At 37.6% G+C, this 26,671-nt stretch overlaps 1 protein-coding gene and 1 long non-coding RNA gene across 2 annotated transcripts in view; one reads left to right on the top strand and one right to left on the bottom strand.

The window, feature by feature from the left end:
- The window catches only part of TPRG1 (tumor protein p63 regulated 1), an 89,870-nt gene extending 80,735 nt beyond the window's left edge, over nt 1-9,135 (bottom strand). The window contains exon 1 of the mRNA XM_045539917.1: nt 8,903-9,135. Within this exon, the coding sequence (XP_045395873.1) occupies nt 8,903-9,130 (228 nt within the window). The 5' untranslated portion in view covers nt 9,131-9,135. The remainder of the gene's footprint in view (nt 1-8,902) is intronic.
- On the top strand, nt 4,924-7,181 carry LOC123630382. The gene is made up of 3 exons (XR_006732664.1): nt 4,924-5,030; nt 5,523-5,596; nt 7,165-7,181. It is a non-coding gene; the product is annotated as an uncharacterized LOC123630382 (long non-coding RNA).
- Nucleotides 9,136-26,671: the final 17,536 nt, after the last annotated feature.

The following is a 26,671-nucleotide window of genomic DNA, read 5'->3' as shown; positions in this document are numbered from 1 at the left end:
CTGCTAGAGAATTCAGTCTTGAACTTTGTTACATACAAAGCTGTTCTCCTCAGGTGGAGCAAAAGTGATCTAAGTCCTATCTTCTGTAATCTTACTCATACTTTCTCATAGAAATGAAGACAACCATTTTCAGAGGGCCAGTTTTTCCAAACAAACATGTTTATCAGGAAGTTCAAAGCATTTAGCAATCTATACATCTTAAAATGAAACATTTTCTCTCTTCATAGAGCACATAAATAAAACACAAAATAGCAGCTTTCTTCCAATGCACTGATCATAAATTTTAGCTGACTCTGGGAGATGAACTCTGTCAGTCTCTTCACCTCACTTTCTTCATCCTCCCCCAGACGGGTATTTCCTACTATGTATGGGCCTAGCTCTGGTATAAAGATTTATTGGCACCTGTTCTAATAAGCTCACAGACCCTCTAGCTCAATGATTCTTAAACTTTACTGCACATAAGAATCACCTGGAGTATATGTTAAAACACAGATTTCTGGGACATACCCAGATTTTCTGATTCTATTGGTCTGGAATAGAACCTGCATGTCTTGCAAGTGCCCTGGTGATGCTGTTGGTGTGGGGACCATCCTAAAAGAATCATTGCTGTCTACGCAGTCATTGTCAACCGTGGCTCCACATCAAACTCACCAGGGAGCTTTCAAAATTCCCAACCCCCGGGTTGCATAACAGACCAGTTATATCAGAAACTCAGTGGATGGAATTCACATATCAGTACATCAGGATTTTTTAAAGCATCCCAGATTATCCCAATGTGCAACCTAGGTCAATAACCACTACATCCCAGGGCTTATCTAATCTAAGCCATTTCATTTTAATGATGAGGAAACTATGGCCAATGTGGAAAGTGACTTGTCAAGTTCACTCAGCTTATAAGTAGCAGAGATGGGACAAGAAACCCAGATCTCTCATTTTTAGGCCCAGAACACAGAGCTGCCCTAAAGTAGTTTATGAGATCTCATATCTTCTCTGTATAATGGGACTTTAATGCCAAATATCTAACTTCCCAGTCTGGGGTCCTTCTCTCCCAAGAGAAAATAGGGATACTAGGCTGGCTAGGAGGCATTCAAGTACCTCTTCCTCCCAGGGGTAAGGTGGTTGTAGCATTTTCATGTGTTTGTTTTCTCAAACTACAATAAAAGGCTTTGAAACATTTTGGTCACAGTGCCCACTGTTAAGAAAAATCTTAAATGAGTATCCATGCACAAAATACAGGAAAAGTGGAGCTGCTTCTGATGAAGTGAGGGTAAATGATGTGGTTTTACCTGTTTAGCTCCCCAGCCTGCACCTTTAATTCATTCCACACAGCCCAATTTTTCCAGGAAATGGAAAGAACAGCTCCTGAATGGAGTTGAGTGACACGGTTCATATTCCAGATCTGTCATGAATTAATTCTGTGACTACAGCCCATTATTTAACTATCCTGGGCTTCCATTTCCTTATCTATAAGACAATTGACTGGACTAAACTAAAACTTTCTGAGCCAAGCTGATGATCAAAACTTCCTGTAAATCTTCAAGAAGATATGACCACAGCCTTTACATTGAGAGATTCTGTTTCTGGCATTTTCACAAGTTTCCCATTGGCTTGGGTAGTCAGCCAGTGGACCGAATGACATCTGACCCTCTATCATCCTCTGCTGCAGCTTAACGAGTTACCAGAAAGCTAATATGGCATTCCATGCTTGCTGACACCCGTATTTCATGAAATCCGTAACTTATGGTGTATCAGTCAAATGTGCCTTGAACTTCTGCTGACAGAGAGGGTTGTGTCAATATCACTCATTTCCAGTTACCCTATTGGCAGGGCTAGACTAGTTCCCTCTGATCCCATGACAATTCTCCCTTCACCCAACCTCAATTCCCTGTGATGCCGTCTGACTCTACCAGGACCAGGCCCACTGGTCAAAGTCCCCTGAAAAATAATGCTTTCTTTGATGACTCAACATGGGTATTTTTCCTGTCTCTCTTCCAATATTCACATAATTTTGGCCTCAACAAATATAACTCAGTAGTGAGTCTAATACTGTTCAGAAAAAAATTATAAGTGAAGTTAGAGAATAATGAAGTGATCCTAAAATAAGCATTTTGTTGAATGCTTTTATGCCAGGCACTTTGCCAGAAATATGTGAAGATGAATATATATAATAATGTAGAACTTTTCAAAACCTTACTTGCTTTCCCTATGGAAAACAATTGGCAAAATCTATCAAAGTTAAAAATGATCTATCCTTTGATCCAAATTTCCATTTCTGTGAAGCTATGCTATAAAAATTCTTGCATATGTGCAAAATGACGTACCTATAAAGTGTTATTTGCAGCCATGTTTGTGGATAGCAAAAATTTGAGGGAAAAAACCCTACAAATATCTATCAATATGGGATAGTTGGGCATATTATAGGGAACATTCATACAATGTAGTATGATGGAGGTATAAAAAGAATAAAGAAAATTGTGTTAATACAGAAAAATTTTAAAATATATTATCAAGTGAAAGAAAGATAATTAGAGTAGAAGGTAAAATATGCTAACTTCTGTATAAAATGGAGAGGAATAAGAAAAAATATTTGTATTTGCTTATATATGGCTAAAGTAACTCTAGAAAGATATATAGGATCTACTTAATATTAACAGTGGTTCCCTACAGGTGAGGAAGGAATGTGATGAGAATAGAGTATGAAGGTGATGTTTTGCTGTACACTTTTTCAAAAGTTAAACGCTAAAAACAAAGTGTTCTTTATTGTAGCCTCTGGAGTTCTGTCAATGTTCTCACCTCCTGTGCTACCCCTATCTTTAGTAGAAACATTGGTCAAGTTTGTATAGAATATAGAAGAGAAATGTACCCAACAGAGATTTATACTCTCCTCCATTTTATTATTTTTAGTTACTATAATAAATTAAATTTAGCCACTTACTGTCAAAATAAAATAAAGTGTGTCAGTACTTTGACTTGTGCCTGGGACATTAAGGTTTAAATCTTAGCCTTTCTCATGGCTGCCAGATTCGTCATGAGTCATCTGGTCATTCTATACATCAGTTTGCTCATTTGTTAGAAGGATAAGGTAACGATAGCTGTAACTGAGAGACTGAGAGATGCCAAGAGACAACTGTATGTAAAAAATTGATAAATACTGAATAATAAAAGGTATTATCATCATTCTTATTATTGCTCATATTAAATAGAAGGGAAATAGTTGTATCAGAATTTGGGGATAAAATGGTTACTGCAATTGAAAAATTAGTTCTGAGACTCCGTACAGCCTGAGATGAACAGGAAAATATGAGGGAATAATATGTACACATCGTCTGACACGGCACAATGGGCAATATCATCTCTTATAATCTAGCACTGAATAGTTTCAGCCAAAGCAAGCCTACTAGGCGAGTGTCAAAGACATATGTGTTTGTTTCCTTGTGTTTTCCTGAGCTAGTCTAGCCTGCGGCCAATTGTCACACAAACAATGTCCATGCTTGCACTTATTTTTCTCCATACAATGAGCTTCTCTGCTAAACATTAAGAGGAGGGGTAACATCGAAAAAGTTTCTGGGGACTCAGACACGTCTCTCCTGCCGGTACCATCATGGCCACACAGGGATCACTTTGCAATGAACACATAAGGTAAGAAAATCAGCTCTAAACCAAATATGATTTGTGAAGTCCAAACAAATTTGTCTTTCCCTGAAAATGAAGAGAATGAATCTTATCTCATTACAATTAAGGGTCTGCTCTCATAAAGAAAAATCTTCTTTTTTAGAATCTGTAGTAGATTTCAGTGTTGGGGTGGGGGGGGTCAAAAAACATTTTGCCCCGAGCAATACCTATTTTCTAGACCCTTAAGAAGCTCACACAGACAATAACAGTACAGCTAATATATTTATTTGTTCCCAATGTGAGAGAAAGACACAGGGAACCCTATAGCAAGAGAAGAGGGAAAAGGAGAGAGTATGAAAGCCAAATTAGTGTCATGGAAGCAATGACATCTTGCTACACAATAGGAAGTCCTGAACCTGCTTATTAAAGTCTCGTTGCTCACAATAGAACACAGGCTATAAAAAGGCCATGGGGAACCATTAATTAAATATTAAAAGATCAAATAGTTTTAGTCCCATTAGTTTGTATGTAATTTACATTCCCAAGTATAAATTTAGAGATAATTCCCCATCCCAAATCGCTTTCAACTTTCTGATAAGGTATCTGCAAATATAGAGTCCTACAGGGAGTTTAAAAATATCTTTCCCCATGTGGACTAAGAATTGTTCCTTTCATAAAAAGTTGCTTTTGAATATCAGTCTCCACAACTAAGAAGATTATCATAATATACCTCTAGCTATTAGCCTTGAGGGGTACTTTTGTTCAGAGAAGGCAGTAGGCCTTTTTTAGATATGTCTAAGCAATAATAGCAGATGAACTAAAACCGGAGGAAAAGGTTATCCAAGAAGACTGATGGCAAGTAGTTTAGACTTCATTTCTATGACCTTTCATTCATTTTCCAAGGTCAGAGGCAGTAGGACGTAATGGAAAGTGTCTGGAGTCCTGGATTCAAGGCCCGCCTGTTCTTGCGTGGCCCAGAGGTTGCTGATTGACTTTGGACAAGTCACACCTACTTTGTGTGCTTCAGAGCTTGGTTAGATATTCCCTAAACTCTTCTGGCTCTGAGCAGATTGCTCCTAATCTAAATCAGAGGGGCGTGATTTCAGGAAATAAATAATAGACTAGAAGCCTACAGAGAGGAAGTAATATCCCCAGACTGACCCATAAAGAACAAAAGAGGTTTAAGGGGCCAGATACATGTTTTTTTATGATCTGGTATTCAGAGGTGTAATCTAATATATGAGATTATGATGCTAAAATTCACTCTATTTGTCAAGAATTAATTTATATTTTCATATCAGTCAACTTTTGGCAAATCCAGCTTGAAATGCATACAATTGGTCTCCCTTTTTATTGTAGCATTGGCTGTTTACTCCTGGAGTCTGAGAAACTGAGTGCTATCCTGCCACAGGAAGCCGGTGAATATCTTTCCTTTCCAGTTTAAAAGACATAAACAGGAAACAACCTAAACGTTCAACAAAAGTTAAATAAATTATGGTATATCCCTATAGTGGAATATTATAGAGCTGTTCAAAATGATGTTGTTGAACTGTATTATGAGCCTAGAAAATATTTTTCATATAATCCTATTCATATACAACAAATTGTATATGTAAGAGAAAAGTAAAAAACTATATGTACCCAAATATATAAGAACACATTTAGTGCATTTTGGTTCACTTTGTGCAGTGGATTATGGTGACTTTTATTTTATTTTGTTTATCCACATTTTCTAATTTTTTTTCAATAAGCCACCTCCTATGCAATGATTTTGTAAACCTTTTAATAAAATAAAATGCTTGACCAAGGAATTCCTCCACTCAATTACTTACTACTCTTCTGAATTTGAAACAGGTATGCTTAAAATTCTTGCTCTGTGATAAACTGATTTCTTTTTAATTGCTGCACAGGGTCCTCGAACTATGAACTGGGAATTGGAAAACTTTGGTTCTAACCCTACCTTTGCCACTTACCAGCCTTTTAGGTAAGTTGATACTCACTAACTACTGTAACATTGGGCAAGCAACTCTCCCCTCTCTGGGCCTTATTTCCCTCTGAACACAAGTGTGATGATTAGTTCCTTGGTGTTCTATGGACAGAAAACATCAGTATCATTAGAGAATTTGTAGAAATGCAGAATGTATTTTTTGCACAGGAAAGATTGAAAAGCACTGGACCATCATCTGTAGATCTCATTTCAGCTTTAATCAATGATACTTTATAATGACTCCTTCATAGACTCTTTAAGAGTTGGTCTTATTTAATTATGCCTTGAGAAATGAATACCTTCCTCTTTATGGCTACCACTCCATATATCTACACTTATATTTTACCCAGGAGGTCATGCTGAGGTCATGGGTATCTTAATGTCATTCCCTATGACCAGTACAGAAATGTGAATGTAATATCAAGAAAAGAGGGAGAAAGCATTTATAATAACAGCAATATGCTATTTATGAAATGTTTATAGATGTGTTATGCAGTCTACTAAGAACTTTTACAAAGTTAGCTTATTTAAGTCTCTATATAAAACTGTTGTTTTGTCTATACTTTGCAGATGAGGAAATAGTATACATACATACACGCAACGCACACACATATATACACACATAAATACATGTATACACTCCCCTCAATTTTTTTCTTTTTCTTTTTTCTTTTGAAACAGAGTCTCACTCTGTTGCCCAGGCTAGAGTGCGTGGCGTCAGCCTAGCTCACAGCAACCTCAAACTCCTGGGCTCAAGCGATCCTCCTGCCTCAGCCTCCTGAGGGTCTGGGACTATGGGCATGCGCCACCATGCCTGGCTAATTTTTTAAACTACTACCACATCAGCAGATTTGTAGCTTATACACTGGTAAAACTAGATTATTCTGTTATTAAAAATGTTTACCATTATAAATTTCAGTAGAGCTAACAGTTGCCTTTTCATTATCTTCACATTTGTTAATGCACATTCATTACACTCACATGGTAATAAGAATGCTTCATATTATGTCCCTTGGTCTGAAGCAGAACAAGTGCTGAGTTTCCTGGGAACTTCATCCTCATAGTTCATAAGAGTCGCCAGGTCTACTTTTGACTCACTAATAAAATTAGAAGAAGGTTTTTCCTCATAAGCTTTTGAGAACTTAGGGTTGTTTTCTATATACCTAATGAAAAAGATGTTCTTCACATTGATTGAAGTCAGTTGTTGAAAACCCTTATAAAGGAACCATACATTCAATTGTGCATGGTAGGAAGAGCATTGGACTTGCAGACAGAAGATCGAGAATCTAGTTGCATCTCTTTTACTACTATCGTGTGACTCGGACAGGTCACTTCATTTCTCTGAAACTTCCATATAGTCGCCCTTAAAGCAAGGCTGGTAATCCCTCTCTACCTCACAGTATTGCTCTGGGAGACCAACAGGTAAAGGATGTGAATTTACTGTATAAGCCACACACAAATATTATGGTTCTATACTACACATGCAGTGGCTTTGGATTGTGTCAATTTAGCTAAATTGGAGCTACATTTTCTAGAATTGTCTTTTTTGTATGTTTTCAAATTAGGGTTGACCACAGGGATATTTGTTTAAGATTCAAAAGACAGAAGTAAAACATCAGTCATTTTCCTGTTGAAGATCAATGCAGGTCATTGTCTCTGTGGCAGCTCATTTTCATGACAACTGCTGTTCTGGCCTATTTGACTGCAAGGGGCAACACGTGGGCTGCATCTCCTCCGACCACAGGCAGACTTCTCTCTAGGATTCTCCTGTGCAGCTCAGTGGTGAACGGCACCAGCTTCTGAAAGTGACTCATATCATCAAGGTTAGAGTTGCTGGGAGATAGACACAGGCTCCAGCTTTTCCTCACGAATTACACTTTGTCATCAGGAATTTCAGTTTGTCCATGTAGCTTTTTCCTATTCACTATTCCCTGCTCCCTCTTCACAACTGCCAATTGTTTAACCTCTGCTCCCTTCAGGCCCATCACCAGATGCAAGGACAACAACTTTGCATAGACTTCTCAGCGAGCTCTCATGACTGCACCAGCTCCCAATAATAAATCTCCTATTCTGTATCACACAGTGTGTTCTTCTCACACCAAACCCTGGCATAATATGTATGAAAGATAATAAAAATCTAGAGAATGCTTTGATTTCCTTTGCCGCTATATCTTACAACTTAACTTTGCATATCTAATATAGTTCACATACTTTGGAAAACAAACCATATGTTCTACATATGCAAAAGCACTCACACAAACACACACATAGTATAGCACCTATCAAAGCATCTTGCACAGAAGAGTATATGTAATGTTTAAACACAGACACTCACAGACACACACATATTGCCTTGCTTTAGTTAAAACTTTATCTTAACCAAAGATATATTTCAAATTCTATCAAATCAAAATTCATTAGTTAAAGTTTTTGCAAAAGTCACACAGTCTTGACCCTGATTTATTTATGAGATTTTGTTGAAAACATTTTCAACAGAGGTGTCCCATGTAGGCATGAAAATGATATGGCCTCTGCTGCCAGGGTGTGCACTCCCTGATTTTGCCCTCAATTGATTGTTGCCTATGAACTAACCACTATTGCATTAATAAGAATGTTGAGATATTGGAGAGGATCTATAAGTGGGAAGGAGAGCTCACAAAGAAAGGTACTATAAACCTATGAAGCATTCTCCACTTGATGCAAATGCTAGAAGTTTAACATATAGGTGTACAGGCCCCATCCTCATTACCCACCCATCCATTGACTTTTCCGGTTCTATTACAGGTAAGGGAGCACAATGCCAGACTGCAGCTACAGGTGTGAGATTTAAAGATGTCTGCTCCCATACTGTAATGCAAGCATCCCAAGGTAAACCCTTGAGATTCAGCCCATTGTCAGCAACCCTTCCCACTCCATAATCTATGTCTTTTTCAAACAAGCTATGAATACTCTCACTAAAGCTTTATATTCTAGCTGCTATGGTTCTCTCTCCATAGAACCTGAGTTCTTCAGGTTTAGCATAAAGACAAGACTGGGGAAACCAAAGATCCAGGGAGGCTGGAGCACCTGCTTCTCCTTGATACTATCTGTATGATCAAAAATAGATCCTAATTTCTCTGAAGTTCAGATCCTTCATCTTTAAATTATCCTTTATTTTTAAATGGAGGAAAGGATGCCAGTACTACTGACTGTTACATGAGAAAATGTGAAAACATGTGGTAAACATGTGGTATATAGAAGGATTTTAAGATTTGTTTTAAAGGAGAACTTTTATGTAGTATTTAAGAGCACTGACAATTTTACCCGTGTAACGAAGTACTTCCGTGAGATGTAAGGCTGGTGATAAGGATTGGGGTAAAGTGTTGATTCAGTCACACTTGACTGCCTTGAAATCCGCCTTGGCACTGGATGCTTGCCAGGGTCAGGGTCCCCCTCCTCCACGGACAGGCGATCAGTCTCAGAGGGTTGGTCATCTCCCTCTTGCTTCAAAGACACAGGCTGGAATCCTTCAAAATTCCCAGTTGCTGACATTTCTTCAATCTAAAACAAGGGAAGAAAACATCTTCTTATTAGAAAAAAAAAAGTTACTTTTGTTCTGGCTATGGCAAAACAGGCTATGATGAGCAAATGTCATTTCTGAAACTTACAAATACCCCTCACGTTACCTATACAGAGGCATTGACGGACACAGCTCAATACAACAGATTCCTAAACACCACCCATAATCTTGCAGAGCCATTTACCAGAGGAGAGAAGCAGAGACCCTCTGCACAGAGAAAAGGAGCTTGCAAGTAGTTTTATTTTCTCATATTTAATCCCAGGAGGCTGGAAGCTGAACAAGGAAGAGCAGTATGAAATAATTATCAGATAATTTCTCTTTAAGATTTCATAGCATTTTTGCTTGAAAATCCCCCAGACTTCAAGCTTATTTAAGAGTTAAAAGCAATGATAATGCACCTTCATGTGTGCTTCTTGAGTAATAATAGGACACAAGAGCACTTAGAGCTGAGCGTATTTTTAAACTGAAAAATTCCAATTGTAAAAATTTATTCTAAGGAAATAATTTAGCCAAATACTCAAAGACATACACACACACACACACACACACACACACACACACACAAAGCTGTTCATCACAACATTGTGTCTAATAAAAAAATATATAACTTTATGTTCTAATAGAAAAACATTGTATATAATATTAACAGCAACATTAGATACTCACAACATTGTGTCTAATACCAAAAAGTCACAGTGAAACTAAGTGTCCATCAGTAAGAAAGTGGCTAAATAAAATATGTTACATCATACAGTGAAATACAATGTTGTCATTAAAAATACATGTGTATATTTTTATCGTTAAAAATGTCCAAAATATATTATTAATGCAAAAAAGTAATTTACAAATGTTATGAATGTTATTCAAATTTATTAAAATAATTCAGAAAGAGAAAAAAGAAAGTTAAAAATGTACTTGCAATATGTATATAAATGTACTTATATATGTATATACACATGTATGGTAAAACACAAGTTAGAAGACCCCTGAAAAGAAGTAAAATAAAATATTAACAATATTTATTTCTAAATGACAGCATTATAGGTGATTTTTATTTTATTTTTTTGTTTGTTTTCTTATGTCTGGATGCTGGCAATTATATATGATTTAAAATAAATATAAACAATAAATCAGTTTCTATTTTGTACATATAAAGCAAAACAAAACAATTTAGAATGCATGAGCTAGCCCAGTGAAATGTGCATCTAAATCAGGCCACCACTTTCAAGCTGAAGCAGGTAGTCAGTATTCTCTACAGTGAGCATGTTACCAATGCTACATAAGAGAGTTTCATGCCCAGTTTTATCATGTAGCTGGGAATGCTATGTTATTCTCAGATTTGTCTCCATGTTCTTAAAGGTGGTTTTAATTTGATTTCCTTGGTTCTTGTGAAACATCAAGAGGTGGGAAAAAGCCCCTAATCCCAGCAAGTTTCCATTCTTGAAATTGGGATTAACTAGAGTATCCAAGAGAGGTAAAAATGATATGATCACATAATTTATTATCTAAACCTGCATATTTTGGCATGAAAAGGGTGCTATTAGCATTTATGCCAGGATGATAGAAGTAAACTGGACTGTCTCAGGAAAATGTGGATATATATAGAGTCACCCTGGGGGATTTGAATGTAGAAGAAAACATTGATTAAGGGAACTTGCAAATGGAAAGCCTTATGCAGTTTGCATTATGTTTTATATCATCTAATCTTGCCACCAACCTGAGAGAGTTATTTACTCCATCACTGTCTTCCTGAGGATCACAGAGTGGATGGGACCCACCTAGAGGCCACTTGGATAGTTGTAGTAGCACAGGAACTCCCAATCATGCTTTGAGTCCAGCATGCCCACCGTGATGTCATGTCACCTTAGAACAGAAAGGGCTTCCCTGAGTTTTCAGGTAATTTTTAAAAGTTAGGTGTCCAAAAGGCAGAGATTGATCTGTGAGAAAACAAGGCATGGAGAAGCAGAAGAAATTGTGTGTGTGTGTGTGTGTGTGTGAGAGAGAGAGAGAGAGAGAGAGAGAGAATGAGAGGAGAAAAAGAGAGAGAGAGAGAGATTGATTGGGGAGGTATTTTGGCCTCCCTGGCAGCTACATGCTCTATTTATGCAGGTCTGCCACCTCTGTTACACTGGGTGTTGGAAGGCAATGCATTTCTAAAGTTCCCTGTAACCTGTGCCATTGGGAAGGAAAGCCTGCTTCTGTATTTGTGCACTCTGTGAACACACGCCTAACAACAGACATCTGCGAAAGGCTCCTGTGCCTGGAAAACAGAGGGAGGATTTAATTAGCACCACTTCCTCTCCCTCAGGCTGTCTTCTCTGGAAACACTTGGGGAAGCTCAGCACTCTGAGACCAAGCTGTTTGAGATCCAGGAAAGAAGGAAGCTCTCAGCTCCATTTAAATTCTCACAGCCATAAATAGTGGGGAAATTGAGCCCAGCCATCCCAACCCAGAATGATTCTAGCTCTGTTCCAGTCATTGGGACATTTGGAACGAGAATGAATGTAACTTCCTCAACAACCTCCTGGATATGAGAGGAGTGCCGTACATCTAAGCATTCTACTCCATCCCTCATCACCTCTGGCCAGGTAATTTGTTTATTCCCTATTCAATAAAAAGTGTCTTTCTATCTCTGCATAAATAGACTATATACACTGAAATACTAAAAGCATATTAATACCAGTAACAAATCCAGCCAAAATCAAATGTTCCATTGTTTATTCATGGATAAATTATGCCTCGCAACAGACCCATAGAGAACCTTTTGGAACTGAAAAAGATTATTGTTCTGTAAGATTTCCCCAGTAAGTTTATCTTAGCATTTAGTACCCAAGAGAGTAAAATCAGCACAATTTCCTAGGGAAGCAAAGATCCCTGGCTTAGAAAACACACATGATGTCCGTACTATTTAACCTAATCTTCTCATTCTGGTAAATTCACGCTATAAAAATTATTCCAAAGAAGACAAAAGATTATAATATCAATTGCTTTTTTAGGTAGTAATGAAAAATCGGAAACAAACTAAACATCTAATGGTCAAGGAATTGCTAAGTAAATCCAACTGATATTGTGAAGACATTTAAAATAACATAGACAAACATCATGGCAGCATGGATTAAAAAAAGCAGAAAACAAAAATACTTTATCTGGTAATGGGCATTTCCATACATTTTTCATTGGTAAAGACTAAAAGAAAAATATTTAGGTTTACTGAGGTAGTTGAATTATTAGTGAATTTTTGCTTTTTTAAAATAACACATCCCATTAGTGCTACTTTTATCTTCATTTTTTTAAGTATAAATAAATGCCAAATAAACCTCTAAAGAAGCACTGTCTTTCCTTTGGTCATACTAAAGAACTCTATATTTATAAGTTGCCAGAAAATTACAAGCTGAATTTAAATATAGTATTGCAGTAAATAATTTATTTCCAGATCCTCATCTAAGTGTAACTCTTTCCAATTATACATGACTTCATCTATCTCCCTGGGACTTTTTCTAAGAATATTTCAAAAGCATATAGGACACAAATTATAGCTTAGAAGCTATTGTATAGTCCAACATTTTCATTTTGCAAATACTGGAAGAGGTCACACTAAGACGAAGGACTTACCCAGGGCCACTCAGCTACACAGGATCAAAACAGGCAATCAGAGCTCCAGTCTTCTGGACTCTAGTTCACTGTTCTTTCCTGTACTTTGAATTGCAACATTTAGAAAAGAGGCGGAGAAGCAGCCATCAAAGTTAGGCATTGGCAAACTGGAGGCACTTTTGCCAAAAGTCTGAGGCTGATCAGCTCTGGGATCAGAGATACAGCTCCGGTGAGGCTGACCAATCCCCAGCTTCCCGACAGCAGCAGCCCCACAATCCGTGCTGCAGGCTGAAGCCTTTCTCCTTCACCTCGAACCAGGCTGGCTGATCCTTAAGGCACAGGAAGTACAGTGCCTGTCGTCCTCCAAACGTTTAGAAGCCCATGAAATATTTTACTTTATTTTAAAATCAGAAGAAAACAATTAACTTTTAGGATCAAAGAAATGCTTTATTTTTTTTTCTCACACCATAAAAAAATTGAAATTTGTAGGGCACCAAAAACCTGTTAAATTTTGCCTAAAAAAGAAAATCATATAATATTGAACTATTGTAAATTATAGAAACATGTTTTAATGTTGACTTTATTACAATGCAAAGGCAAAAGGGTTTGGGGACTATGGAGATCATAATGTGGTCCCGACTCAAATCCATATCCTACTCCTCACATTTCCCACTTAATTTTCCCTTCCCATTCTAGGCCATCACAGCCAGAAACTTCCACCCAGTCCAGGGCTTTCAAATCTTTCTCTCTGAGGATTCTAGTCCACCACATACTGTCCTATGGAAAAACTGCATAAACTTAAAATGATTCTTTTTATTTTTTTTAAATCAAAGACAGAACCAGCATAATTGGCCCTCACATAAATATTTGTTTTTCAGAGAAATGGATAAATAGCTACCATGAAAACTTCTAATCAGCTTGAAAGGCATAGCCAGCCACACTTAGTTTGCAATCAGAGGCAAAGAAAGGGGAGAATGTGTACTTTTTTTCTTTTGCAAAAGTTCAATAAAGTACAGTTTAAGTATAACAAAAAGTATCATGGTTCACATCAACAAAACAGGATTGGCATCACACAGAGGTGCTTGGCTTCTCTCAGGACTATGTCATGGTGAATCTCTTCTCAAGGGCCACACTATTCTCCGTTTCCTCAGCACTGTGCTTCCCATGTTTCCAACTAGTTTTCTGGAAGTCCTTCTTGCTTCCTTGCCCTCTCCGGCTCCCTGGCAGCCTACACAGCCAGTCATGCTCTTATTTTCTTCAGTTTATCTGCCTGTCTTCTGATACCTCTACAAGCCACATGGATTTTTAAACCCTATTGCAGGTGTCTGTGATATCCACAAAGCTTTTGAAGTACCAACAGCTACTTGAGGAGCCCCATTACTACCTCTCAGGGTCCTTGGGAAGACAGGCTGCCTGATCAGCACTCATCTATTCTAACCTCTACTGGCTTAGTCCATTGGGACTGCTATAGCAAAATACCTAAGACTGGGTAATACATAAACATTAGAAATTTCTTTCTCACAGTTTGGGAGGCCGGGTAGTCCCAGGCCTCTGATCAAGTCACCAGCAGACACACTGTCTGGTGAAGACCCAGTCTCTACTTTCAAGATGGCGCCTTGAACATTGTATCTTCTGGAGGCAATGAATGCTTTTCTCCTCACATGGTAGGAATGGAATGGGTAAAAGGGATCTAGCCAGTTCCTTCCAGCCCCTTTATAAGGCACTATTCCCATTCATGAAGGCAGAGCACTCACGGCCTAATCATCTCCTAAAGGCCCTGCCTCTTACTGCTGTTGCATAGGGGAATACGTTTCTACATGAATTTTAGAGGGTATACAAACATTCAGACCATCTTTTACAAATGAGGAAACTGAGATCCAGAAGGGTTGTCTCCTCTGTGTCTCCTCTGAACTCTCAGTTAAGTGAAAATGGTCAAATAAAGACAATAAAGAATGAAATTATAGACAGCAACAGATTAAAAATCTTGTATCCAGAGAAGTATCTGTGGACAGACTAGGAACTTGGAAAAATCTATGGCTTGTTAAGAAGGACTATTATTCTTTTGCAGTTGGGCTGGGGGTAGGAAGAGAGGGTGGCAGTTGGTTCCGTGGCCTGTGTTGCATTCAGTGACATTAGCTGTGCTTAGTGATGGTGACAACTCCACCCACATGAAGGGGTTAACACTCTCAAGGCACATCCCCAAAATAAAAATCTACTTTTAATTTTGACATTTTGTAAAGGTAATTTATGTGAATTTATGTGTGCAGCCTTTCCTGAGTCTCTGTGAGAACAGCCGAGGGATGTGCGGTGGATAAACAACAATACTCTAACACCTCGTAACTCTCCAACAAACCTGCTTCTGTGCCAGCTGAGATAAGAAAATTGGCAAACAATTCTTGACAATTTCACATTTTGTACACTAGTGATAATGTGCCAGCAGGGCTGCTCTGTGTCCTGGGGGAAAGTTGAGGTGATGAAGGGTCTCTTCCCTCCCAGCTCCTCCTGGGCCAGGTAGGGCCCCCTGTTCCACTGTCAGGGCTTTCACTGGGCAGCAGACACAAAGAGGAGCGTGAGGCAGAACAAAGGGTGAGGCCAAGAAAAATGGGTCTCCACTCTCACTCTCACCCTCAGGCAAATCACTTCCTTCCTTCCTCTCTCTGCACTGCTGGTTTTCATCTACAAAATGGGAAGCTAGACTTTAGAGTTTAAAGTTTTGCTCTTGTAAACTGCTCTTGAGGTCATCTGAGGAGGGAGCAGATGGGGCTTCTAGTCACCAAACCCATTTCAGTCAAAGCAGATTCACTTAACTGTTACTGGATTTATTCTGAAGGTTTCACTTTGGGGGAAAAAGTGTTCAAGTTCGAAAGCTATTGGACTAAACTATCCTTAAGATTCCTTCCAGCTCAATGACTCTATATGATTTGATTAATTTTTCTTCAGTGCCCAGAATATGGTAGATTTAAGCCTATAAAGGTTGTTCATATATGGTTTTCCCCATCTCATCTTCATTGTATGACTCCAACTGAGCAAATTAGTTCTTGTATCATTCAAATTCTATGGGCTCAGAGAAACAGGATTATGATGACAATCATGAACTTGGGTGCTCACTGTGGATATTCTGGGGTGTTGTCCTCTGACTTCCATCTAACTGAAATGAAAATCCACATTGACCATAGCTGCTGGGGACGCTAACAGTGGAGAGTTGGGCATCTCACCCAGGCCAGGGCCAGAGACATGCTAAAGCCTCAATAACTATTCTTGCACGTAAGAAGGAATGAACTCAGAGCTCTGATGAGCTTCTTACATAAGATATTGATTTTCAGAGGGGTTTCCTCAAAAATATATAAGGAAAAGAGTTGATAAAGACAAGGATATTGAGCATAGAATTTTGTGAGATTATAGATCCCTTGAGATTAATTTTCTTACATATTTCTATGAACACTTGCACCACTCACCTGGTCTGAGTATCATAGCACTCAAGTTTCTGATTGCTGTGGCACTAACACTGTTCTACAATCACCATTTACTTTCCCATCTTCACATGTGGACTATGAGCAACTCTGGAGAAGAAATCATGCTTCACTGGTCTTTATGGTCCAGCACTTGGTATGAACATGATACAGAGTAGGCACTAAGTCTAAGTTTCTTGAATTGACACATGGATACCCTTCTTATTTCTCTGCACTATCTGAGATCTGAAGGGCATGGTTTATATCTGTTTCATCTTCATTTGCACATCACCTCATACACAGTGGACTGAGTAGTGAAGTTCTATGTGAAGGCATGAACAGAAACATCTTCTGTACACACAAGTACTCACTCTCACACAGGCACACATAGAAATTTATACCATAGTCTTTAATCCACAGAAGCTCATCATCTAATAGAGGTGACAGAAGCATACACAGATAATCACAGCCTTTTGTGATAGAGCCATGATAGGAGTACGTGCACAAAACACCATAGAAACAGAAGATGGGAGTAACAGCAGTAGGTGGACAGAGGAGAATGAGAGTGTGGGAAGTTGCAGGTGTGGAGAAAGGCATCTCGGAGCCTATTAGGCTAGGTGGAATACATTCCAGGCAAATATGTGAGGTGTGAGAGGAGGGTGTGTTCCAAAAATGGCAGGTAATATGATATGTAACCGAGATGTCAGCTGCCCACTCCCAGCTCCCACCCCTTGAAGAGCTGGTTACACTTGATGAAAACTACTACTCTCTGATGGGATGAGAGTCTGAAATTCTCTTCTGAGAAAGTCCTCTGTCTTCCCTTCTGTCTACCATCACCCCTCCACCCACCTCTCACTCTCAACCCACATGCAGAGTCTGGGCTTGGCACTGTCAATATACCAATTGCCTTAAGAATTTCATGGGGTTAACAACTTCATTAAAGATTTAGAGAGTCCATGAAGAGGTGAGTCACATTGTGTATAGTGCAACATTGTACCACCCTTCTATTTCTCACTTCTCTCTTTTTAGAATAGCAAATTCTTCCTTGTTTTTGTGTATGTTTGTTTGGTGTATAAAATACATATCTATTTCACACACATATCCTCGTCTCTCAGGTTCCCTTTTCACAGCCCCCACCAAATAATGGAGTTTCCCCACCAAGATCAATTCTAGAGGTTGCTATTAATATAAACCCATACAAGAGTTTGTGAGTTAGAGAGAGTTGGCAGGAAATGTCTGAAAAGTAGAATGAAACCATTTTGTAAGCCAGGCATAAAGTTAAAAGACTTATCTCAGGCAGTGGTAAAAGTGTCCTACTTTGCAATCAGCCTGACCATGAACAGTGAGGGGCAGGAATGGGACAGAAAAGTGTTGTTATTCTGGAGAGGGGAATAATTCAGGATAAATCATCCCTCCCCACCCCCACCAACACACACACAGAAGAGAGAGAGAGAGAGAAAAAAAAAAAGAACAATCAACATGAGAGGAACTGACCAGGCTAAAGATGTTGGCTCTGATCATGTACTTCAGAAAGTCTGTAAGGACTTGAGTATTTTCTCCATATACAAGTGAAAAAGAAAGGAGCAGAGGGATTAAAAGAATCATCCAAGGCCAACAACTGAGACCTACAGCAGCTTCTTTTTTTTCTCTCTCCAAACTAAACAAAATCCCATTTTGAATCTGCAAATTCAGAAACTAGATAGTGGCTATTAGAAACCAGAATAAACCTTTGTCCCAGTTATTGGGACATTTTAGAGTAGTGTGCAGATTAGTGCCTACTGAGATTACTACCTTCCCAGCATTAATCCTGGTGTCAAGCAAGAAAAATAACAAGCGTTCCAGAACCAGATGTTCCTGCCTGGGAGCTTCGTTTAAGGAAGTCAGCCTAATGCCTGGGTTTCCTGTTAAGCCAATTGTGACTTTTTTTACATAGATTTCATAAAATTCAGGGAAGGGTATTAATGCAAATGCTGATGACAATATTTTCTCCTTCATTTGAAAACTACAGCCTTTATTATATTAATGAAGTTTTTATCAATAAACATTTTTATTGAAGTATTACATGCACTCAAAAATCATAAATATATAGCTCAATGAATTATCAACAAATAAATATACCCATGTAACCATCACACAGGTCAAGAAATAGCATACTACTGGTACCCTTTTGGTTTCACATGACAGAATTCCAGTACTGCCAGACATTGTATGTATCATTTAACTCAACACCCTTATTTTATAAATAATAAATCAGATCCTCAGATGGAAGCAGAAAAGTGACTTACCTCAGGTCACAAAGCAAATTAGAGGATGCACCAGAATTTCAGTCTCCCCTTTTCTGTCCAAACTGCCTTGAATTCTCAGGAATTTGTAGCTCGTCTATGGAGCTAAAGAAGCCTGCTCTCAGAGCAAGGTGACAATAGCAAAAGAGCCAACTAGAAGCTCTTAGTACTTATTCCCCCTCACAAAGACAGCCAGAGCAATAAGTAAACAATTGCATTTAAATAAAAATAACTGAGAGAATGCACTGGAGTGACAGAAGCCCTTGTGAGCACAGAAACACAGGCGGCCACATAGAGAAAGAGATACCAGACATCCACTACCCCATCCCTTAACCACAATCAGCTGGAAACAAGGAGGAATTTCTCCTTATGGCAAGGAGGTAAGAAGGCCCATCAATACCTTGGACACCAACAGACCTCAACCATGGTGTCCCCTGCAATCCCTACAGGCACTGAGCCCAGTTGAGAGAGCTGCCTGAATCCACATAGCAGTGCTCCCCCTAATGAAAGAACTGACACTGCCCTGTCCCCTGTGGCCTGTACAGCTATTGCACTGCACTGTCTTGGAATTGGACCTATAGCTGGAATATGTCTCACTCTGGGTCAAGTAGCCATGGCTTCCCTTCATCCCTGAGGTTAAGCTGCTGCTGAACCACCCCAGCCCAGTGGCCTGATGTCCCCATGCTGAGCTGTGAGCAGCTGTTACAGTCTTCCCCATGGGGTCAAGCAGAGGTGGAGCCACTTCACCTGCCACTCCCTTTGCCACCTCAGGCCAGAGCTAAAGCAGCACTCTGCCTTTTGGGAAACAGTGCCTTGGCCACTCAGAGCAGTCACACCTCCCTGGTGCCTAAACTGAAGTAGTGCCCTGCATCACAGGGATATGATGCCTGAGCTTCCCAGAAAAGTCATGTCCCCAGGCCTGAGCTAGGTATGGAAATCTTACAGACCAGGTGAGTGGGATGATATATTCAAAATGCTATTAAATAAAATGAAAAACTGGCCAGCCAAGAGTATTGTACTCAGAAAAGCTATTCTTCAAAAATAAGGGAGAAATAAAGTATTTTGCAGACAAGCAAAAATGGAGGTAATTTATCATCACTGGATGAGCCTTAGAAAAAAATGCTCAAGGGAGTTCTACATCTAGAAACAAAAAGATGATAATCACTATCATGAAAACACACAAAAGTATAAAACTCACTAGTAGAACAGACAGACAAAGGAAAAAGAAAAAAGAAACAAGCTTATCCCTAGAGAAAACCACCAAACCACAATGACGAACAATAAAAGAAGAAAGAAATAGAGGGTATACAAAACAATCAGAGAACAATTAACTAAATAATAGCAATAAATCTTCACATGCCAATAATAACCTTGAATGTAAACAGACTAAATTCTTCACTAAAAAGATATAGACTGGCTGAATGAATAAAAAAGAAAAATGACACAAATATATATTGCCTAAAAGAAACTCACCTCACCTGTAACGACACACATAGACTGAAAGCAAAGGGATAGAACAACATCTTCCATGCAAACAGAAACCAAAAACAATCAGGAGTAGCTATACTTATATCAGCTAAAATGGAATTTAAGTCAAAAACTGTAAAAAGAGACAAAGGTCATTATATAATGATAAAGGGGTCAGTCCATCAAGAGGATATAGCAATTATAAATATCTGTGCATCCAACACTGGAACACTTAGCTATACAAAGCAAATATTATTAGTTCTAAAGGGAGAGGTAGTCTCCAAAACAATAATAGTTGATGACTTCATCACCTCACTGTCAGCATTGCACAGATCATCTGGATACAAAATTAACAAAGAAACATAGGATTTAAACTGCACTTTAGATCAAATGGACATTTATAGAACATGAAATTCAGCAACTACAGAATACACATTCTTTTTATTAGCACATAGAATAGTCTCTAGGACAGACCACGTTAGGCAACAAAACAATTCTCAACTAATTTAAAAGAATTGAAATCGTAGCAAGTATCTTTTTTGAGAACAATGGAATAAAATTAGAAATCAATAACAAAAGAAATTTTCAAAATTATAGAAATGCATGGAAATAAAACAACATGCTCCTGAATGACCACTGGATCAATAAAGAAATTAAGATGAAAATTTTAAAATTTCTTAAAACAGATGAAACTAGAAATACAACATAACAAAACCTATGGAAAACTTTAAAAACAGTATAAAGAGGAACGTTTATAGCAATAAATGCCTGGATCAATGAAGTAGAACTGTTTCAAATAAACAACCTATTAGTGTATCTCAAGGAACTAGGAGAGCAAGAAGAAACCAAACCCAAAATTAGTAGAAAAGAAGAAATGATAATGATCAGAGCAGAAGTAAACAGAATTAAGGATAAAAAACTCAAAAGACCAGCAAAATTAAAAGTTGGCCATTTGAAAAGATAGATAAAGTCAACAAATCATTTATTAGGCTAACCAAGAAAAATAGAGAAAAGATCCAAATAAGTAAAATCAGAAACAAAAAAGGAAATATTATAATTGATACCATAGAAACATAAAGGATTATTAGAGACTATTACAAATAACTATATGTCAAAATATTAGAAAATCTAGTAGAAATGGATAAATTTCTGGACACACATAAGCTACCAAGATTGAGCCAAGAAGAAATAGAAAACCTGAATAGACCAACTGTGAGTAAAGAGATTGGATCTGTAATAAAGTCTCCCAGCAAAGAAAATCCTAGGATCCAATGGCTTCACTGCAGTATTCTACCAAACATTTAAAGAAGACCTAATTCCAATTCTTTTCAAACCCTTCCTGAAAACTAAAGAGGATGGAATTCTTCCAAACTCATTCTATAAGCCAACATTATCCTGATACCAAAACCAGACAATAACACAAGAAGAAAAGAAAACTATAGGCCAACATCCCTAATGAACATAGGTGCAAAAATCCTCAACAAAATACTAGCAAAGAGAATCCAGTAGCATGTTAAGATAATCATTCACAAAAATCAAGTGGGATTTATCCCAGGGATGCAAGGGTGGTTCAACATATGCAAATCAATAAACATGATACATCACATCAACAGAATGAATAAGAAAAACCATACAATCATCACAATAGATGCAAAAGAGCATTTGATAAAATTCAACAGCCCTTCATGATAAAAACTCAACAAGTTAGGTATAGAAGGAATGTAACTCAACAGAATAAAGACTAGATATGATAGACCCACACCAAATATCATACTGAATAAGAAAAGGTTGAATGCTTTTCCTCTAAGATCTAAAACAAGACAAGGATGCCTACTTTAACCACTTCTATTTAACATTATATTGTCAGTCCTAGCCATAGCAATTAGGCAAGAGAAAGAAATAAAGGGCATCCAAATTAGAAAGAAGGAAATCAAATTATCCCCATTTTTAGACAAAATTATCCTTTATATAAAAAACTCCCAAAAACTCCAACAAAAACTCTTAGAACTGACAAATTAAAAAGTTGCAGTAAAGTTGCAGAATATTAAATCAACATACGAAAATCAGTAGCATTTTCAATATAAGAAAATGAACTAGCCGAAACAGAAACCAAGAAGGCAATCCCATTTACAACAGCTACAAAAAAATTAAGTTGCTGGGAATAAATTTAACCAATAAGATGAAAGATCTCTATAATGAAAACTGTAAAGCACTGATGAAAGAAATTGAAGAGGACACAAAAAAATAGAAGGACATACCATGTTTTTGGATTGGAAGAATTATTATTTTGAAACTGATCATACTACCAAAAGCAATATACAGATTCAATGAAGTCTCTATCAAAATATTAATGATATTTTTCTCAGAAATAGAGAAAAATCTTAAAATTAATATAGACCTAAAAAAACTATGAATAGTCCAAGGAATCTCATGCAATAAGAACAAAGCTGGAGGCATCATACTACCCAACTGCAAAATATACTACATAGCTATAGTAACCAAGACAGCATGATACTTGCATAAAAACAGACACAAAAACCAATGGAACAGAATAGAGAACCAAGAAATAAATCCATATATTTATATCCAATTGATTTTCAACAAAGGTGTCAAGAACATTCATTAAAGATTTGACAATCTCTTCAATAAATGGCACTGGGAAAACTGTATATTCATATACAGAAAAATAAAACTATACCACTCTCTCTCACTAAACACAAAAATCCACTTAAAATGGATTAAAGACTGAAATATAAGACCTGAAACTATAAAACTACTAAAAGAAAGCACAGGGGAAACACCTGAGGACATTATCGTGGGTAAAGATTTTATAGGGAAGACCTCAAATGCACAAGCAACAAAAGCAAAAATAGACAAATGGATTATATCAAACTAAAAAGTTTCTACACAGCAAAGGAAACAACCAACCTACACAAATGGGAGAAAATATTTTCAAACTATTCATCTGACAAGGGATTAGTAACCAGAATATACAAGGAACTCAAACAACTCAACAGTTAAAGCAAGACAAACAAATAATCCAATTTAAAAATGGGCAAATTAGCTGAATAGACATCTCTCAAAAGAAGACATATAAATGGTCAACAGGTATATGAGAAAATGCTCAACATCAGTAATTATCAGGTAAATGTAAATCAAAACTACAATGAAAAATCATTTTATCCCAGTTAGAATGGCTACTATCAAAAAGACAAAAAATAACAAATGCTGTCAAGGATGTAGAGAAAGATGAACCCTTATATACTGTTAGTGGGAATGCAGTACAGCCATTATAAAAAACAGTATGGAGTTTCCTCAAAAACCTAAAAATAGAAATATCATATAATTCAGCAATCCCACTACTGGGTATATATCTAAAGAAAGAAAATAAGACAGAAACAGGATCCGCACTTTTCACCTCTCACAAAAATGCACAATTTTCTTCTTTGGCAATAATCAAATCAAACACAGGACTGACAGAGGACCTGCACTTTCCACACTTCACAAAAATCAACTCCAACAAAGGTTTCTTAAAGTAACGGTGAAAAGTGCTACCATTCTTAAAATAATGGTGAAACTATGGTGGAATAATACTTAAAATAATGGTTTTTTCAAAGGCTCTAGTATCAAGTATTGGAAATACCAAGTTAGCTGGGCCTTAGCATAGTTTTGTCTGCAAAAACTATCTTAGGCTTAAGGATGTAGCGACAAACCATATTACTATTATGGTGAAAAGTGCTATAAGAAATGACAAATAATTCTTAACATAATGGTTATTTCAAAAGTTCTGCGACATACTTCTTGGAAATGTCCAGTTACCTGGGCCTAAACATAGATTAGTCTACCAGAACCATTTTCGATTCCCAGCTGATGAATCAAATGATTCTTAAAATAATGGTGAAAAGTGCAGATCCTGTTTCAGTCTAAAGATGTTTATCTGCACTCCCATGTTTATCTCAGCACTATTCACCATAGTCAAGATATAGAATCAACTAAGTGTTCATCAACAGATGAATGGATAAATAAAATGGAATATATATATACACAATGTAATACTATTTTGACATAAAAAGAATAAAGTGCTATCATTCATGGCAACATGGAAGAGCTTGAAGTACATTATGTTAAATGAAATAAGCCAGGCAGGGAAAGATAAGTACCGCATGTTCTCACTCATATGTGGAAGGTAAAAAAGTTGACCTCATAGAAGAAGAGAGTAGAATAGTGGCTAATAGAGGCAAGGAATGGGGCAGGGAAGAGGAGGCAAATGTTGGTTAACAGATAAAAAAATTACAGCTAGATAGGAGGAGTAAGTTCTAATGTTCTACAGAATTATCGGGTGACTGTAATCAATAACAATTTATTGTATATTTTTGAATAGCTAGAAAAGTAGATTTTGAATGTTCCCAACACACGGAAATGATAAAATTTGAGATGATGGGTATGCTGTTACCCTAATTTGATCATTATAAATTGTGTACATGTATGGAAAATCACATTGTACTCCATAAATATGTACAATTATGTGGCAATTAAAAATAATAAAAGAAGAGAAAGAGAGTGAAAGAGAGAGAGATTGAAGGAGAGAGAGAGAGATTGAAGGAAGAGAGAGAAACTTGCTATCCATGATGAATCCTTTCTCCATGAACCTGAGGTTAACTCTCTCCTGTCACCATAAAATCAGGCTTTGAGAAGCTATCCTGAAGACACCACTGAAAGTCGCTCTCAAACCATCATTTTCCTCTGTGAAGGGAAGCATCTATCAGACGTATCAGACGCATAGTTAAATGCTTGTTAAGTGAATTAACAATACACTTTATAGTATTAGCAGATGCTTTTCAAATTTTCCCTCTTCCATTTCAATTATCAGACTAGTAATTTTGACCCATGACTTGTGACATGACCTTTCTCCTATCTAAAGAGTTTATCACATGGATGGTGAGGGACCACTAACTATATCTCATAAGGAACAATAGAGGGAACTGGAGAAATTCAATTGAGAAAAGAAAGAATGTATAGGACATCGATCACTCTCTTCAGATGTCTAAAGGCTTACAGGATAAAAAGACCACATTTATTTTGTCTGACCTTAGAAAGCATAAGAATGATTAATAGATCTCTTGTTTCTCATGACTAAGCTTCTCAAAAAAAAAAAAAAAAGTGTCCACTCTTGGTTCATTCTCCACTTCATTCTCTGCTTCATTGTATCACATTCACACCTTAACTTTCAGAAATCTGCTTTTTGGGTCCCAGCATATCTTTTTAAACAAAGTTCTTGTGACTGAAAACAGTAGATACTTTCCACTCTTTATTTTCTTTGAGCTCTTCAACACTGTGGATTGTTGCATCATCCTTCTTGAAATTCTCATTTTCTTCTCTTCTTTAGAACTCCAGATTCTCAGTTGTTTTCTTTCTATATCTTTGTATATGGCTTATAGTTTCCTTCATGGAAAACTGTTTCTAATATGCTGATGTTTATCAAAGCGCACTCTAGATGTTCTCTTTTAGCAATAGCCTGCATTCTCATCATTTAACCACAATCTATAAATTTGTGACTCCCACACCTGCATCTCCACTCAGATCTCTCTCCCAAGTTACCAATCCATCTATACAACTGTCAGTTAGACACTTTACCTTAGTCGACTCACAGGATCTTTCAACTCATCATATCTAAAGATGAACTGTTCATTTTCTTACATCCCCCATAAACTTGTTCCTCCTTATTACAATATCTGTGAATGAGATCACAGCTATAAAATTGCTCCCAGCCCAGAAACCTTCCTGATTCCTTCTTCTTGCCCAATTCTTACCAAGCAAACACTTAGACCTGTAACTTTTAATCCTTAATGTCTACTGAATTCTCTACTTTGCTCCATTTCTGATGCCACAGGCTTTAGATCATCTTTTGAAGGTCATTATAAAGGCCTTCTAACTGGTGTCCCTCCAATTTTACTTGCTTCAATTTATTGCAGTGCACAGCAGGAAGACAAATCTTCCTAAAATACAAATTAGGTCATGTCACTGCCCGCTAAAGCTTCAGGGGTCCCCACTGCATTCTGAATAAAATCTGAACTCCTGAGCATGGATGGGAAGACTTTCATGATGTGAACCCCTACTAACCTGCAGAGGCCCATGTCTCACCAAGTCTCTCACTTCCTTTTTCTTCTCCCATCATCCCTGCTCCCCTGACAGCACAGCACTCACATTCTGTTTCAGTCATACTGCTTTACCTTTAGTCCCACAAATTCACCAAGTTCCTTCTCACCCGTTACCCGATAACTCCCTCTACCCTCTTGTCTCAGCTCAGAGAGCAGCTAGAGTCTTCCCTGATCAATTTCACCCCATGAGTTAGGTGCCCCTCCATTGTTTCTCCTTGTAGGCTCTGCTTGTCCCTGTTGAGCACTTATCATACTGCATTAGAGCTGCTGGTTATCTTGCCTTAACTTTCATATTCTCTTCACTAGTATGGGAGATTTTTGATGATAGGGACAGGGTTTTGTTTACTATGGTATCTTTAGCACCAAGTAGTGCATATAAAAAGCATTCATTATGCATTAGCTGAACAAATGAATCACTAATACATATCATTCCTATGTGGAGCATCCATGACAGAAAATGCGAGGGGGATTTAGCCAAGAAAGTCTCTCCTCAGGTCTTATGGAACCAGACCTGACAAGAGAAGATTTAAAATTCTTTCATGTAAACCTGGCTCCAAATTTACCAG

The sequence above is a fragment of the Lemur catta genome, chromosome 1, assembly GCF_020740605.2.
Source record: "Lemur catta isolate mLemCat1 chromosome 1, mLemCat1.pri, whole genome shotgun sequence".
NCBI lineage: Eukaryota > Metazoa > Chordata > Mammalia > Primates > Lemuridae > Lemur > Lemur catta.
Note: the sequence above shows the minus strand (reverse complement) of the source record. Positions and strands in the feature narration are given on the sequence as shown.